General features: G+C 37.2%; 2 protein-coding genes across 6 annotated transcripts; one reads left to right on the forward strand and one right to left on the reverse strand.

The window, feature by feature from the left end:
- Positions 1 to 51: 51 nt before the first annotated feature.
- LOC18607012 (fe(2+) transport protein 1-like) lies at positions 52 to 2,860 on the reverse strand. Its single transcript, XM_018116428.2, has 3 exons — positions 1,979 to 2,860; positions 885 to 1,034; positions 52 to 515 (listed from the first exon to the last, which is right to left on the reverse strand). The coding sequence occupies exons 1-3, from the start codon at positions 2,600 to 2,602 to the stop codon at positions 204 to 206; spliced, it is 1,086 nt and encodes a 361-aa protein (XP_017971917.2). The 5' UTR covers positions 2,603 to 2,860; the 3' UTR covers positions 52 to 203.
- A 9,800-nt stretch (positions 2,861 to 12,660) lies between these two features.
- On the forward strand, positions 12,661 to 17,007 carry LOC18607013 (protein kinase family protein / C-type lectin domain-containing protein). Of its 5 annotated transcripts, none has more exons than XM_088803432.1 (6): positions 12,661 to 13,109; positions 13,422 to 13,518; positions 13,645 to 13,702; positions 14,567 to 15,010; positions 15,145 to 15,715; positions 16,232 to 17,007. In XM_088803432.1, the coding sequence occupies exons 2-6, from the start codon at positions 13,441 to 13,443 to the stop codon at positions 16,755 to 16,757; spliced, it is 1,677 nt and encodes a 558-aa protein (XP_088659558.1). In that variant the 5' UTR covers positions 12,661 to 13,109; positions 13,422 to 13,440; the 3' UTR covers positions 16,758 to 17,007. The 5 variants fall into 5 exon arrangements, with proteins under 5 accessions (XP_088659558.1, XP_017971129.1, XP_017971130.1 ...); XM_018115640.2 differs by having other exon boundaries at positions 12,662 to 13,109; positions 14,618 to 15,010; XM_018115641.2 differs by having other exon boundaries at positions 12,662 to 13,109; positions 14,621 to 15,010.
- Positions 17,008 to 17,367: the final 360 nt, after the last annotated feature.

Genomic DNA, 17,367 nt, shown 5'->3' on the forward strand with positions numbered 1-17,367 from the left:
TTGCTTGAAATTTCAACAGTGGCAGTTTTTTGTGAAATTAAGAAGTTGGTCTTAGGTCACTTAATGCATCTTAATTTAAGTTTGATAGAATGTTTACATTGTTCATATACATTCACAGGCTACTGGTAACCGCGATTAAACACTTGGTTATTGCAAGGAGATTTTGACAAATTAACTTGTCGGAGGTAGAAAATGAAGGAACATTAATGGTCTCCCCACTTGGCCATGAGCGACATACAACACACTCCAAGGAGGAGGGTGAAAGCTGTAGCAAGTTGGAGCCTAATATTACTTAGCATTTGGGGGCTCATGAAAACGTCCGCAAGAAGATCAACCAGGGCCATGTAAATTAGAATCCCCGCAGATGCAGAATTGAGAAGCCCTTGAACAATCAGTGCTGTGGGACTGTTTTCGTTGTAAGCGTTTGATAATCCTATGCCAACTGCAATTCCAATGGGGGCCGTGAGGGAGATAAATAACACCATTATTGCTACGGCCCGATGCTTGAATTTTGCCTACATTTCAGATAATTGAGAAGCTGCGTATTAATTCAAGAGAGTGAACAATGTTCGTATAGAAGCACCGGCATCAGCATTTTCATCATACAGAAGCACCAGCAACAACGAGACGCCAACAGTAGAGCTACAAAGATCGATTCCAAAGGACAAGGGAACGATCCATATTAGACAGAAATCAAGAGATTTCATACTGCTCGCTAGAGGTCAATTCTCCTTATTGGACAATAAGGTTCTCTTGGTTCTTCTTGGTTTCTGTTTTAGCTTTTGCGATCGATCCTTGTAGCTTTACTGCTAGCGACCTGCTGTTGCTGGTGCTTCTATAGTTCACGGTTTAATGAGTTGTGCAATGAATCATTGGGATACTACCGGAAGGATGCATCCACCAAGTCCCATTCCTTCGAAAAATTGATGGAAACTGATTGCTGCTACCAAAGGCTTGATTGTCCGAGGATTTTCAGAAGCACCCAAGGACAGTCCAATGATTACAGAATGAACTACGATTCCCAACTCCAAAACCTGTGAAAATTTTAACATTGCATGCGCAATACAGCGAAAAAGACAGAAAAACAGAGAAATGAAACGCAATTACAATACCTTTTATCTCTTTCTACATGTCTAAGTAAGCATGAAACACAAGTTAATACTTTGAGACGTCAGACTCCTTGTCATTTTTCCAAGAAATCCAATCCCCTCCCGAGGAAAAAGAAAAGAGGTTGGGGTGCAAAAAGATAGATGGGATATCTTGAAGGTAATCAAAATTAAAACTACAATTTACTGCCACTTTTTTGTGCAGGGCCAGCTGTCACGTTTAGTTTGTCCATTTGTTGCGGTATGATGTTGATATCTGCTGCTCTGTTAAACTAAGTATGTAAAGAAATGGCAGAGTGCATCCATTTTCTTCAGAGAAAAACCAGGAAAAAGAAAGCCATTACAACCACTAAAGTTGGTTATTAAAAGACCAATGCACCCAAAGAGAGCTTGATGGAGCAAGCAATATATATTTGTCTATAGAACTATATCGTAACACAACCATCTATGGATTCTTATTGTTATTTTTGGAAAACAAAATAATAGAATTAACGATAATTTACTAATTCTATTAACGAGACTATTTCAATTTTCATTTTTTTACAAAGAAATCAATGGTATTGAATATATAACGGTAAAAATTCAATAAAATTAAAGTATAATGACAAAATTCAATATTGAATAAAAAAATCCCTTAAAATAAAAGTCCATTTTCTTGCCTTCATTAAAAGACTACATGAGTTGGATTTTTTGTCTTTGGTAAACAAGAAGGGCCACCTTACCACTTGCACCAACTGAGACTGAGTGGACCACTTGAATTATTTTTAGGTAGAATTTGGACCTCAGGATCGAGGAGCATAGTTTTATCATCATCATCATCATCAAGAAAATTAAATGCCATTAATTATGATAAGAGCACATTCCAATCTTACCTGAGAAACAATGCGATGTCGAATAAGATCCGATGACTTTGTTCGGTCCAACACAAAAGCAGAGCCATGACCATGGCCCCCACGACCATGACCATGACCATGACCATGACTATGACCACCATGCTCTTCGCTTTCCTCATCGCCGTTCACAGGCTGCGCCTTGCTCAACTCGTTCCTCTTATGGTACCCAGTGGCAAAGCTCTCCATCATCAAAGTCAATATCGCAGCCACCATTGCTACAAAACTTGCAAAGGGAAAATGATGCCATGGATTTTCACTCAGGCATGGGCTTGTCAAGCGCTCGTAAGCATCAGGGAGTATGTGGATGAACCCGGTTGCCAAGATAACCCCAGCGGCGAACGTCTTGATCAGTGAAAATGTCCCCTTATCAGGCTGCAACACCCGTATGTTCTTCACCAGAAACGGGAGGCAAACTCCTGTAGCAGTAGCCACGAGAATCGAAGCTATTGCTACGAGCTTGAATTTGAGTGCCAGAGCTGAGTTTTGCTCTCTTTCTTGGTCTTCTGCCTCGCATACGCACTTTGAGTAGACTAAAATAGGCAAGAGCAGAACGAAACAGGAGATTGTCAAGAATTTGCAAGAGAAAGAGTGAATCTTTCTCATTATTGATATAAAAATGAATTGGAAGGAAAAGAGAAGAGAGGGTGGTTTACAAGTTGAGCTGCTCTTTCAGAAATTGCATACATTTATAAGCTCAGTCATTCGCTCAAATATATTGTTGAGCTCACACTTGAAGGATTAAAGAATTGAAGAACTAGATAAGTGGCTGTGCAGAACAGAGAGATCGGGTTGGAGAAGAAAGCCACAGGAAGAAGTCCCCAGATGCACTGTTTCAATAATAATGGGGTAAGAAGAAAAGAAGGAGGCTTATACGCGTCGTTTCAATAAAGAGTTAAAAGTTCAAAACTACACCGTTCGATGTATAGTTTATTTTCAAAATTTAGTTAGTGTAATGATTAGTTAGTTAAGCCTTTTTAACTGATTCTTCTTTCAACTTAAGGTTGAACCTCTATATATAAACTTTGTACAGTTCTTTTCCCTATTAGGTAATGAGAATATACCATTTTCTCATCATTCTGCGTCGTTCTCTCATCTTTTTTGATATGGTATCAGAACAGGGTACAAAATTCCTACAACCAATACTTTACAGCCAATGATCGGAGAGCATTCATAGCATAAATTTCTTACCATACTCTCATCAGCATTCTTCTCTAAGTAAGGATTCTGATAATCAACTTTACTCAAACTCATTTATTCTTTTGTTCTTCATTACTATTCAACTTGATCTGTCAATCCACAAAACATTATGTCTGAATCTGGATATAATGAGTCAAAGTCTCAAACCATGGCTCAAACACAAATCTCACCAACAAGGGATCCACAGTCACCGTATTTCACCCACCATACAAACCATCCAGGTTCTGTTGTGATTAACCCCAAGCTAACCACAAGCAACTATGTTACTTGGAGTAGGTCTTTCTAGTTAGCCCTATCTATTAGAAACAAAATAGGCTTCATCAATGGAACCATAGTCAAACTAGACATTTTAGATTTTTATTCTCCCCTTGGATCCATTGTAACAACCTAATAGTGGCTTGGCTATTAGATTTATTTCACCGTTTATAGCATCAACAGTTTTCTACATGGATACTACCTCAAAAATCTAGGCTACACTGAAACAAAACTTTGCACAACCTGATGACACTAGGATATACAATCTGCAATACATTCTTGGTAACATAACACAAGGTTCACGACCAGTGGATACCTATTTCATTGAACTAAAAAGGGTATGGGAGGAGTAAGTTTCATACCCTTACCACATTGTGAGTGTGGAAATTGCAATCCAAATTGCTTCAAGAAGAACTCTGAACAGCATTAGAAAGACATGGTCTTTAGGTTTTTGAATGGCTTGAACGAATCCTTTTTTGCTGTGAGATCCCAGATAATGCTCATGAATCCTATTTCAACTCTTGACAAAGTGTACAGTCTGGTTCTAAGGGAAGAAGCACAGAGAAGCATGCTTTTTTAAACACAGCTAACTCTTAAAATAGCTGTAATGTATACTGCAACAAAAGGGAAGAAGAAAGTTAAAAGGGACATAGTTTGTAATCATTGTGGGAAGAAGAGACATGTAAAAGAGAAGTGCTACAAGCTGGTTGGATTTCCAGATGACTTCAAACTTACCAAAGGGAAGAACAATGTCAGCAAAGGGAAGGCAATTGTAAACAATGTCTCTGCAACCATTGACTCATCAGCAAGAGAAGGTCAATTTGAAAAGGAAGAAGAGTTTGGAGGGAATTCATCCATATCTCAGATGTCCATCATCAAGCAGCAAGTAAGGAGATTAATGGAGCTCTTAAGTGAGAATGGTTTAACAGATTCTGATGGTAAGAGCTTTTCATCAAACACCTTGCAGACAAACACTTCCTTGATCAATTCAGCTTTTGCAAGTATTATTTTAGGCCATTCATGTTTTAACACAGTCAATAACATGCCATTTAATTTCAGAAATGTTAACGTTGACATGATAAAATCAAATTTCCGGATTATGGACTCAGGAGCATCAGATCATATTGCTTATTCTCTAGACATGTTCATTTTAGCTAGGCCTGTTACTAATAGTTTTGTTCATCTACCAAATAACAAAAGAGCAATAGTAACACATGTAGGCGTTATTAAATTGACATCACTGTTAACTCTAAAAAATGTCTTATGTGTTCCAAGTTTTAGATTCAATCTAGTCTCAATAGGACAACTCACCAAAACAAAAGATACTTCTGTTCTCTTTATTAACAAATATTGTATTGTTCAGAACACTCATTCATGGACAGTTACTAGGGTAGCTAGGGCCTCTTCAGGTTTATATGTCATGGAACCTAAGAAAGATGAGCAAGAATTGTCAAACTATTCCTTTGATAAACTTGTTAAGAGACCTTTCAACTTGTCAATTAATGCATGTAGTACAGGACAAAAAGCTTTTGATTTATGGCATTTCAAACTTGGTTATGCTCCTTTGAAAGATTGAATGTTATACATCAACAATGTGCAGATGTTAAGTGTTCAAATCAATTACTTTGTGAAATTTACCCTTTGGCAAAGCAAAGAAAGTTGCCTTTTCCAGTACATGTTAAGAACACAAAAATCCCTTTTGAACTTATGCATGTTGACATTTGGGGACCTTATGAAAGCCCAACCATATCTGGTTAATGTTATTTTTTAACTGTAGTTGATGATCATACAAGGTTTACTTGGATTTTCCTAATGAAACTAAATCAGAAGTCTCTATAATCATTCCTATTTTCAATGCCTTTGTTCAAAAACAATTCAATTCTGCCATTAAAAGTATAAGAACTGATAATGCAAGAGAATTAGGATTACTTGATTTCTTTGCAAGTACTGGTATAATTCACCAATTGTCATGTGTTGAAGCTCATCAACAAAATGGAATTGTTGAGAGGAAGCATCAACACATTTTAGTAGTTGCAAGAGGCCTATTACATCAGTCAAATGTGCTTATACATTTTTGGGGAGATGCAGTTTTGACAACAGTTCACACCATTAATAGGTTGCCAAGTAAAATTCTTCACAATAAAACACCATATGAGCTCTTGCATCACAAATTACCTTCATATGACCATTTGAGAGTATTTGGATGTTTGTGCTTTGTGTCTACATTGACACAAAATAGGAAAAAACTAGATAAAATGGCCACTAAGTGCATATTCCTAGGTTATCCAAATAACATGAAGGGTTATAAGGTTTATGACCTCAGTGCTAACAAAGTCCTAATATCAAGAGTCTGCCACGACCCAATTCCTGAGCCATAACCGGCGCATGGGCCCAATGGACATAACCCACTAAGCCCAAGCAAGCCTATCTATGTGACTCCATTCATCAATTTCATCATTCGTTCTTACCACTGTATTTCGAAGTTCTTACTAACGCGTATGTCAAGACTTTTCTATCGAAACCATATATTCACATTTATATGATTCAAAATAATATCATCCGTGCCATTACATAGTGGCAACATTAAACAATATAAACATCTATTGCTTAAGACATATACACGTCTTAACAATTTACATCAGGGCACGCGTGTTCAACAAAAAGGACTCTAGACTTCCAACGGAGCAACCATAGTGAAGGTGCAGCTACTGAATGCCATTGATACCTACCAAAATATGGATACAAGTCTACGAGGACATTCCGTCCTAGTTACCGGTTGCCTTTTGATCTGAAAACATGAAGTTGAAAACAGTGAATATAAACTCAGTGAGTGAACATAAGAAGGAAACAAGCAAACAAGAAGGAAGAATTTGGAAATCATGATGCACTTGTTTCAAAAACAATGCAATTGATTTATTTTCTTACTAAAAACCCCTCATTTCAAACTTTGATTAATAACCTCATAGTATTGCAAAAACCCAAGATCCATCCATAAAGTTAAATGGGTGAAAAATATGTCAAAATCAAGCAAGGTAGCAAGCATGGCAACAAGTTTCTCACTGCAGCGAAGTTCATTCTCGCTGCAGCAAGATTCAGGCGGCAAAAATAGAAAATTTCCCGCTGCAATGAGAAATAGTGTTAGTTTGTATATATTTTAGTTTTTCTATCATATCTTCCGCTACAGAAGTCCAATTGATCTGATTTTTAGATCATTAGGAAGATAAGAGATAGTGCTACAACTTTGATGTTCACCACTTTTCCCAATTCAGAAGGAAAGATGGTCAAAATCCTCATTGAAGTGAAAGTATTGCATCAAAACCTGAGAGTTTCTCACTGCAGCGAGATTTATTCTCGCTGCAACTAGTTGTTGGCTGCCAAAACAGAATGTTTCTTCCTGCAGCGAGAAGCAGGGCACCTAAGTGTAAAAAGGACCTCCTTTGCACTAAAAATCCATTTGATGTTGCCATAAAAATCAATTTGCAAGAAAATGAAAAATTCTCAAAATTCATCATGCCAAATTTAACATGCATTACAACCATAAACCATATTCATGAGCTTTCTATAACACACACAATTACATATACATACATCGTCATCATGTGTGCACTCCCTACTTGCACACTTCAACATCACCACCCAACATCATTCATCAATACACAGCATATATTCATAAGATATATACACACCTACCAACATAATATAAAGCATATGGATTCATCCTTATACACATCTCACATTTCACAATATCAAAAACATTTAATCAAGGCTTGTTCTCCGGTACACATTTGCAAAGAAAAGTTGGATAAAATCATTCAAAAATCTTGTGCAAACACATTCGCATTCCCAAAATAAGTTTGAAATGCAAGTCCACTCACCAGTATTTTGTTCAACTTTTAGTCGATTCTAACTTCCCTAATGGTCTAAATGGGACGGTGGGGCTTCATTGGAACCTAACATCACATTAACATCACAGTTAACTCAATTCTCATAATTACAAGTTCTAAAAGCTATCATTTCCTAGTTTCCAAGTGCCATTAAATGGCTATCCATTTTCACAATCCTAATCACTCCAAAGTGAATTTCCAACCTCAATTACCAAAACACCCACAAGTCTAAACACTAATCATTTTCAACACTAAAAATCAATTCTAGTTCACTACTCACCTTGGTAGCTTTATGCTTGAAATTCTTTCAAAAAACTTTCAAGCTTTTAATAAAGCTTCCTCTTTCTCACTCTAAAACACCTAACTAGTGAGAGAGAGTATGGAAATAAGATTTTTCAAGAGTTTTAAAGAGAGAGAGTGGAAGAGCACAAGGATTTATGAAAAGGTGCACCAAAAGCATGAAAAGTGGAGCTATTTTGAGGGAAGTTATGGAGGTTCATGTCAAGCTTCCATGGAGGTTGGAAGCAACGTGAAAAAGAAGAAGAAAGAAGAAGAAGAAGCTGCTGGAAAATGGGAGAAGAAGCTGTTGGAAGAAAGAAATATTTATAGCCAAAGCTTATCCATTCCACTTAAATTACCAAAATGCCCTCACAAGTCAACTTGTTCTCTTCCAATCCTTTATGCAATCTTTTACTCCTTTGACACTGGGACAAGGTCCATAATGGTTTAGAAATGCTCGGGTTCATGAAAACTTAAAAATTTTGACCTGAGGTGAAAAATGACCATTTTACCCTTATCATGAAAATCATCATCATTTTTATTTTCTTCATCATTTTACCTTTATTTAACCATCCATTTATGCCTTAGGCCTACTTAGACCATAATATTGTTTAAAATCTTATTTTTAAGGATTTATTAAGGAAATGACGAAATTACCTCTGATCAGGGATATCGCATTTTCTTTTATCTACGAGTTTATAAAGGTCAAAGTCTCACAATGTGATTTTTCATGAACAAACATTTCCATTTCGAATTAAAGAGCATGATCAGCAGCCATTTACATTTCATCAAACACTTACTGTGCATGACATATATTTGATCATTTTGACCATAACCTTGTAGTAATTCCATTTCAAAACTATGAACAAGTTGAATTTGACCTGTCTGAACCTATATCACCCCAATTAAACCATACCAATTCAGATATCAATAATACCTCACCTGGTTCATCACCTTCAGGCAGTTTGCCTATTGCAAATAGCACAAATCAGCCTGAACCAACTACTAATGAAAACACCTTTGTGCCTGCAAGAAAAAGTACAAGAATCAGACATGCTCCAAAATATCTAGAAGCATACTATACAAAATTGCCACCAGTAATCAACCATGTTAACTCCCATCCAATTGCCAAATTCCTATCACCTCAAAAACTTGCTCCTTCATACAAGTCCTTTACCACCTCACTATCACATATACAGGAACCTGTTTCTTACCATCAAGCTGTGAATGATTCTCACTGGAGAGAAGCCATGGCTCTTGAATTGCAAGCTTTAAAGGATAATGACATATAGACTGTTGTACCTCCACCTTCAAATTGTCATACCATTGGTTGCAGGTTGTTATATAAGGTGAAACTGAATGCAAATGGTGAAGTGGAAAGATTCAAAGCATGCCTGGTTGCAAAAGGCTATAATTAGGTAGCAGGATTTGATTACCAGGAAACTTTTAGTTCTGTAGCAAAACAGACAACAATGAGAATTTTCTTTGCACTTGCAGCAACATGTAATTGGCATTTGCCTCAGCTGGATATAAATAATGCATTTCTAAATGGAGATTTAGAAGAAGAAGTATATATGGATTTACCTAAGGGGTTTTCTGTCAAGAGGGAGTACATTGCAAATTCAAGACTAGTTTGCAAATTACATAAATCTCTGTATGGTTTGAAGCAGGCATCAAGGCAATGGAATGCAAAGTTTTCTACAGCCATTCTGAGATATGGCTTTCAGCAGTCAGCCTCAGATCATTCATTGTTCACTATGAAAATAGATGATGGAAATTTTACAACATTACTTGTTTATGTAGATGACATTCTTATTGGCAGCACATCTGTTCAGGAATCAAACAAAGTCAAGGATTTTCTGAACTCTCTTTTTAAACTTAAAGACTTGGGGACAGTAAAATACTTTTTGGGGCTAGAAATTGCTAAGTCACTTGAAGGGATATCAATATGCCAAAGGAAGTATACTCTTGATTTTTTGGAAGAGAATGGGCTTCTTGGAGCTAAACCAGTAAGTACACCGATGATTATAACCGTAAACTCTCCAAAGTTAAGGATGGGGAAGTATTATCAGACCCAACACGCTACAGGCAATTGATTGGAAAGCTGATATACTTGACTTTCAGCAGACTAGATATCTGTTATGATGTGTAGGTTCTATCTCAATTTATGGACAAATCGGGAAAAGAACATCTAGTTGCAGCTCATAGGATTTTAAAGTATTTGAAAGCATCACCGGGGCAGGGAATACTATTAAAGTCAAAATCTACTCTAAAAATATCAGGATGTGCTGATAGTGATTGGGCAAGATGCTCAGACACCAGAAGGTCAGTCACTGGATTTTGCATCTTCATTGGGGACTCACTTGTAAGCTAGAAATCAAAGAAACAGTCAGTAGTTGCAAGGAGTTCAGCTGAAGTAGGGTACAGATCAATGGCTTCAACTTGCTGTGATATGATCTGGATCAAAAATATCTTAGAAGATTTCGGAATCCAACAAGATGAAGCAATGGATCTTTATTCTGATAGTCAGTTTGCTATACACATAAGCAAGAATCTAGTGTTTCATGAGAGGACAAAACACATAGAAATATATTGTCATTTTATTAGAGAAAAAGTCCTCACTTGGTTGATCAAACCAAAGCACATTTCAAGCAACACACAAATTGCAGATATTTTAACTAAAGCATTATGGGGTAAGAAGAAAAGAAAGAAGCTTATACGTGTCTTTTCAGTAAAGAGTTAAAAGTTCAGAACTTCACCGTTTGATGTACAGTTTATTTTCAAAATTTAGTTAGTGTAATGATTAGTTAGTTAAGCCTTTTTAGCTGATTCTTCTTTCAGCTTAAGGTTGAACCTCTGTATATAAACTTTGTAGAGTTCTTTTCCCTATTAGGTAATGAGAATATACCATTCTCTCGTAATTCTACGCCGCTCTCTCATCTTTTCTGACATATATAACTAGAGGGAAGGCAAGTGGAAGAAGATCGGTGTTTTTCGTTGATTAATAAGCCAAGCAAGACCCGCAGGCTGCAGACAGCAGGACAGCTTGCTGTTGAGGAGAGAGGGCCAGAGTTTATGCGGTTGCCGTCAAGGGCAAAGAGGGACCAACACCCTCCCAAGCTGGGATCAAAAAACCTAAATCAAGCTTTATATGTAAAAAGGGAATATAGACGGTTTTTTAAGGAAATTTATTACTAGTGATGAATATTCTGCCATCCCCACATATATCCACTAGCAATCAGCAGCCAGCAAACCTACAAGGAGATGTGGTACCGACCCTGGTAATTTTAGCCGGCCCGTTGTTGTTTCAATATCTCTTTTCCTTTTTCAAATTCAAGAGATGGGGAGGCAGAGAGTGAGAGAGATTCCATTGTAAATAGTTACGTTTCAGTCCTCAGTTCATGTCCTAACTATAACACCTTAACACCCTTGACCTAAAACAGAGACGGCAAGACAATTCTACACTGAAAAAACAGACTTCCAACCGAAGTTCATTTTTCTTCTTAACTGGTTATATTAATATATGTTTCGACAGAATTCCCTTACCTGCCGTCTGCCACACTGTGAGTATACATGTAGGACTTGACTTCCCTCTTCTTTCAAACTTCCAAACATGTTTTAACTTGATTACTAATAATTAGTAAACTTTACATTATAGAATCATGGTATTTAAACATCATGTGGTTTACATGCTATCCTGTCAGAAATTTGGGAAAAGGTTTAGTTTGGATCACCCGGTGAGTGAGCTAATCTTTATCAAGAGAAGCATTAAGCTATATAACGGCACATTGTTTTCTTCATATATATATATAATTCTCTGTCAAAACCAAGCCTTGAAATATCTTATATTTCTCTGATAATGTTGGCGTCCGAGGTGTTGAAATCTCTTATTTCTTTGAGACTGCATCTGCATATGCATCAAGTAATAGTAAAGCAAAAACTGGATGTGAAGGCTGAAAGACATTGCCTTTTTTTTTTTCTCGCACGATCTTTATTCAATCGTGAATGGCTGATTACTTTTTTTAATGGTCTTTGCTGGACATTATTGTTCCTTGGTGGTGCTGTTACCTCACTAGACAGTACTCGTCGCTCACTCACCAACGACATCAACTGATCTGGTTGGTGGCTGCAGCGAATGAAGCCACAAAATATATAGACCCAAGCCTTGTTGAAGGCTTGCAAGTCTGTCTCTCTGTGTCTTGTTTGATCTGTGAATGCTGAAACCATCAACTGACTTAGCCATTGGTTTTGATTCGTTCAAGTACTGTGGCCATAACTTGCAAGTATTTGTGGAGCACTCTCCAATCACCTGCATGCAAAGCCAAATACCGAGTTCACTTCTCCTGCAAAGTCCTTGTCATTGAACATGCATGACCAATTTGAAACTCTTGTAAAGATTTGGATTCGTTTTATCCTTCCATACTGGTGATATATCTATTTGGAACCTTGAAAGAGACTGTATATTACAAGAGTACTAGCTAGTTTTAATCCATGAACAATAAAGTTAACAGGTTCTGCAAGCACAATGGATCCACTACTACGTCCAGAAATCTCAAGCAAAGTTGAGATATAGATAGAATGAAGACGACAATGATGGAAAAACCGGCTTAATTGATTGGTTAAGGGTCTCACATCCTCCAACAATCCAGTGAACTGTAATAGATTTCTTTCAAGGGCTTGTATCTATTGAAAAGGTCAAAAGAAGTTGGGCTTAAAACATGAGAGAGGGTCCAGCATAGGTTGGGCTATGGACATGTTTGGTTTAGATAGACATCAGTGGGCTCAGACAGTCTCTGTTACTTTCCTTTCCTAGTAGAATTCAATATAATTTAATTTTGGTTAAAAGTTGAATTGAGGGATGATCTGCATTTGCCATTTCTACATCAAAAATTAAATCAATGGTACAACATTAACTCCATGACGGCTGACAAAGCTAAAGTAACTGCCTGTACAAGTCCCAATAGCTACTGCTACAGACGGTTTTTGTTTGTGGAATTTTTATATTAAATAAATGAAGAAAGTAAAAATCAGCGGAAGTCTTTTTAAGTCCCAACTACCCACCAGACCGGTCTCTGCAAAGAGGTCCACCGTTATTACCTAGAACCAGAAGAAGTGCAAAATGCACAAGACCCAGAAGCCTAGCATTTACTGATTTGCCTTTAAATTTCTACTTCTCAGTCTGCATTAAACATTCCCATCTACTCCTTACTTATTTCAACAATCTCTCTCTCTTTCTCGCCTCTCTTCCACTACAACTTCTTCTCTCTGCCAAATTCTAGCTCTCTGTTCGGTTGCTGGGAAACCCTATGAAAATGAATAGAGGATTGGGTTTTCTGAATATCGATTGTTTCTATGTTATCATTTACTAAATTCAGAAAATCCCAAATTTTGTTTCCTTGTTTTAGTGTCTCTGCTTTTCTGTGCATCCAGACGGAGGATTAGGGTTTCTTGGAGACGAATTCTGATGATCAGCTTCTTGCTATACGGTTTTGGAGGTTATTATATGTTTTTGTTTCTTTTTGTAGGTTGAACTGGTTTTATTCTCTGCCCTTTTTGCTTAGCCTTTTCTATGTATCTTCATTTCTTTGGCACCGTTGCTACTCTTGAAAAACCAAAAATTTTAGTTATTTTTTTAAAAAAAAAAAGAAGTGCTTTTCGATGAACCTATGTATGTTTAATATGCTTAATGTTCATTGGTCTCCAAGCAATCAAACTGTGTTTGATTTTATTTGTGCCCAACTTGGTAATATTTAATTGGTAAGGAATCGCTTTGATAGTTAATTTTGATTTTTTTTTCCTGTTTCAAGGGTTAAAGAGAGAGTTTTGATGGAAGTGAAGCTGCTCCCTCTGCAATTTGTCCTCTTAGTTACTTCTTTGGTTCTCCTACTTGTGGCTTCTGACACAGTAAGATTGCGCAACCTAGCTTTCGAAAAAGAAAAAATGAAGGCAAATTAGAAAAATATATGCAACTTGTAAATTTATAACTTGTATTCTGAATGTTCGGTTTTGGTTATCATTTTGGTGTCTCAGATTTCTAATGGATCGACTGCAAAATCTAATAATACTTCCAAGAATGAAGGTAATAAAGGTGCAAGATTTGCATGTTATCTTTTTAACTTGTTTACTGTTTTAGCTTTTAAAGGAACTAAATTTGGAGATAACTGGCAATGCTTTCTGTTCTTTTGCACCCAAACGCACACATGCACCACAAGTCGAAGAAAGAGATAATTGGATAAGATTAGTGGCATTTAAGTTTAGTTCACAAATACTCCAAAATGGCTTTTTAAAGTTGTTTATTCCCATGCATAAGATTGTAAATTTACTTATTGAAATGATTTTCATTTACATGGAAAAAAGTTTAAGAGTTTCAAACGAAGTGACACGTTGGCATCCACTTGACTAACTGCTGTGCAAATATAAATGCAAGTATCAAGCTGATAATGGAAATATTAATGGAAAAAAGGTGTTACATTGCAAATTAGGAGGGAGACTTCTATTCGGGGGATGTGTTTATATTTTACCTGTTTCCTCAAAGTAAATTAATGCTGAAACTTCTAATACCTGGCTATGTTATTATAGTTATAACCTTAGAGTACATAATATTCTTAACAGAAATTTGGGCTTTGTCCAAAATCTGGAGAACTGATAACAAATCACCTTGTCATTCCTTACGTTCCTAGGAGAAGTTATTCTTCTAACAAAAAGTAAGGAGACATCTCTAGATACCGTGTATAACGCTGAATGCCGTAAAATGGATAATGTATCACCTTGCATCCCAATACATACACCTTTTGAGGCTGGATGAATACGTATTGGCTTTATTGTAGACTGATTATATCATATATTGTCATATTGCATACTTCCTGATAGTATAACTGTGATTTCTTAAGAAAGATATGTTGATGATTTGAGATTTAGGCTGAATGATTTTGTTCATTGTTGTGGTAAATAGTGACATGTTTTGAAATTGAGCTGTTTCATTTTGTTGGATCATGGATGACAGCAGCATGCCCTTCTGGTTGGGTTATTGGTCCAAATAAGACTAAGTGCTTTGGGTACAATGACAGCTTCCAGTCATGGGATGAATCAGAGAGCCATTGTAAACAATATCATGGACACTTAGCAGCCCTTACATCATTTGAAGAACTAAGATTTGCTCAAGTACTGTGTGGTCAAATTGTCAATGGTTGCTGGGTTGGAGGAAGAGTTAGCAATTTTAATGTCAGTTTTGGTTGGAAGTGGTCGGATAATACTTCGCTCTGGAATGAATCAATTCTTGGATTACCCACTATCAATGCTTCAGTTGATTTGTGTACATTGGTGAAGAATGAATCAGCAACTCTAGGGAGCGAGAGATGCAATGCATCTCATGCTTTTCTGTGCATGGTTGATATTGGTAAGATATATGATTAATTAAAATTTTTAGGAGTAGTTATAGCATCTCGTGCCCCTATTAGATGATATATTTTACCTTTTTCTTTCTTTAATATCTTTGCCATTTTAGTTGAGATTATATTTTTCTACTTGCAGAGGACAAATGTTACTACATGCATTGCCATAAGGAGTATCTCATTATTCTAGCAGTTGTTAGTGGGTTGGTTCTGTGCACAACATTTGCTGTTGTTGTTTGGCTCCTGGCATATAAGCGGAGTAAGAGGCGTAGAAGATCTAGGAAACTATCTAATCCTGCTGCTTCTGCATTGGTTCCCCCCTCATGGAAAATCTTTACATGTGACGAATTGAGGTCAATTACAAAAAATTTCAGTGAAGGAAATCGTCTTCTTGGGGATGCAAAAACAGGTGGCACATACAGTGGACTTCTACCTGATGGATCAAAGGTGGCAGTTAAGAGGTTGAAGAGATCTAATTTTCAGAGGAAAAAGGAGTTCTATTCTGAGATTGGAAGGGTTGCTAAGCTTCATCATCCGAATTTAGTGGCTGTGAAAGGATGCTGTTATGATCATGGTGACCGCTACATTGTATACGAGTTTATAGCAAATGGACCCTTGGATAGATGGCTATACCACATACCGAGGGGTGGTAGGAGCTTGGATTGGGCCATGAGGATCAAAATTGCTACAACTCTTGCCCAAGGAATTGCGTGAGTACAAACACTAGAGCCTCTTTCTTCTTTAAATGAAACTGTAATTGTTACTTTTGGTATCACTGTTGCTGCTGCCACTTACGGACATTTTTTTAGACTTGCTCTATTTTTCTAAATTCTAAAAAGATTTTCTTACTTATTAATTATTCTTCCTTTTTCATTATTTTCTTAATTAAAGGTGTGTTATTTATGTACTGATAAATCCTTTTCAATTCTTTATATCACCTCTCTTGTCTGTTTAAGTTCATGAAGGCATGCTTGTTAGAATGTCTCCTAGTTATGGGCTGAAAGAATTCAGTTCATTCTTATTAGTTTTGCCACCTCAGCACTACAGAACACTCTTGAATAGAAAACTTTCACTGCGATCATAATTACATATTAATTTTCAATTTTTGCTGATTTTTTAGCTCATTTATATAACTTTGAATTAGTTTATGTACTTCATACTTTTTGGAAGGCTTTTACTCTTTTTTCCTGGTCAGATGTGTTTCACAAGTTTATATCTTAATACAGGTTCCTGCATGACAAGGTTAAGCCACATGTTGTGCACCGGGATATACGTGCAAGCAACGTACTACTTGATGAAGAGTTTGGAGCCCATCTGATGGGGGTTGGTCTTTCAAAGATTGTTCCATGGGAGGTAATGCATGAGAGGACTGTGATGGCTGGTGGAACCTATGGATATCTTGCACCCGAGTTTGTATATAGGAATGAGCTCACAACAAAGAGTGATGTCTATAGCTTTGGAGTGCTGCTGCTGGAGATAGTAAGTGGGCGTAGGCCTGCTCAGCAAGTTGATTCAGTGGGTTGGCAGAGTATATTTGAATGGGCAACGCCTCTGGTGCAGGCACATCGCTACCCGGAGCTCTTGGATCCTCTCATATCTTCATCAACATCTGATGTTCCAGAAGCTGGTGATATTCAGAAGGTGGTTGACCTTGTGTATGCTTGCACGCAAAATGTCCCTTCTATGCGGCCTAGAATGTCTCATGTTGTTCATCAATTGCAACAGTTTGCCCAGCCACCTGTCACAAAGTAATTTAGAGTTTATCTCGAGCTCTGGGGCTTTTTAACGCTAAGTGCGGAATGTGATTTGAGCAATTTCTCTGACCAATTAAGTTGCCAGAGCTTTAATTTTGCAGAACAATAGTTTAGACCTATCATAGTGCTAGTAAAATCAAAGGAAACTTGATTCCAAGGGAGTCATAGAGGATCTGTACTTTATGCACTTGAAAATGGTGAAAGAAGAATAGTTCATCGAGTTGGATGAGATTGTTTGCTAGAATGTACTTAAACCGTGGAGGATTAGAGAACCGATTTTTCTAAAATCCGGTGGCCATTATCCAGGTCATGCAGCGTAGCTGGACCACTAATTGTTGGCTTGGCAAGTTGTCTGCACTGCAGTCTGCAGTCAGTGTATACTGCCTAAAGCCATCCTGTTGCTTTTGGCTTCACATGGTGCTTAGCTTTTCAGCTAGCCTTCATCATGGCTGCAAGCCTGACATCCGAAGTAGTGATGGCAAGAGCCAAGAGGTAACCTGACCCTGAACCTGTCCCATCCTTCCCATGTCTTTAACCTGAGCCAAGGGTATAGGTGATGACATTTTTCTCCATTCACCTTTTCTTTAGTAATTGGAAACAATAAAAAA

The sequence above is a fragment of the Theobroma cacao genome, chromosome 2, assembly GCF_053813885.1.
Source record: "Theobroma cacao isolate CCN51 chromosome 2, ASM5381388v1, whole genome shotgun sequence".
Lineage (NCBI taxonomy): Eukaryota > Viridiplantae > Streptophyta > Magnoliopsida > Malvales > Malvaceae > Theobroma > Theobroma cacao.

Bases quoted from the DNA above. Each gene is read 5' to 3' on its own strand.
- LOC18607012 (XM_018116428.2), bottom strand. From the start codon at position 2,602: ATGAGAAAGATTCACTCTTTCTCTTGCAAATTCTTGACAATCTCCTGT. The intron at 1,035-1,978 runs GTAAGATTGGAA...AAATTTTCACAG, and splicing joins GACATCGCATTGTTTCTCAG to GTTTTGGAGTTGGGAATCGT. The intron at 516-884 runs GTAGTATCCCAA...TCTGAAATGTAG, and splicing joins TTGGTGGATGCATCCTTCCG to GCAAAATTCAAGCATCGGGC.
- LOC18607013 (XM_088803432.1), top strand. From the start codon at position 13,441: ATGGAAGTGAAGCTGCTCCCTCTGCAATTTGTCCTCTTAGTTACTTCT. The intron at 13,703-14,566 runs GTGCAAGATTTG...TGTGGTAAATAG, and splicing joins CAAGAATGAAGGTAATAAAG to TGACATGTTTTGAAATTGAG. The intron at 15,716-16,231 runs GTGAGTACAAAC...ATCTTAATACAG, and splicing joins ACTCTTGCCCAAGGAATTGC to GTTCCTGCATGACAAGGTTA.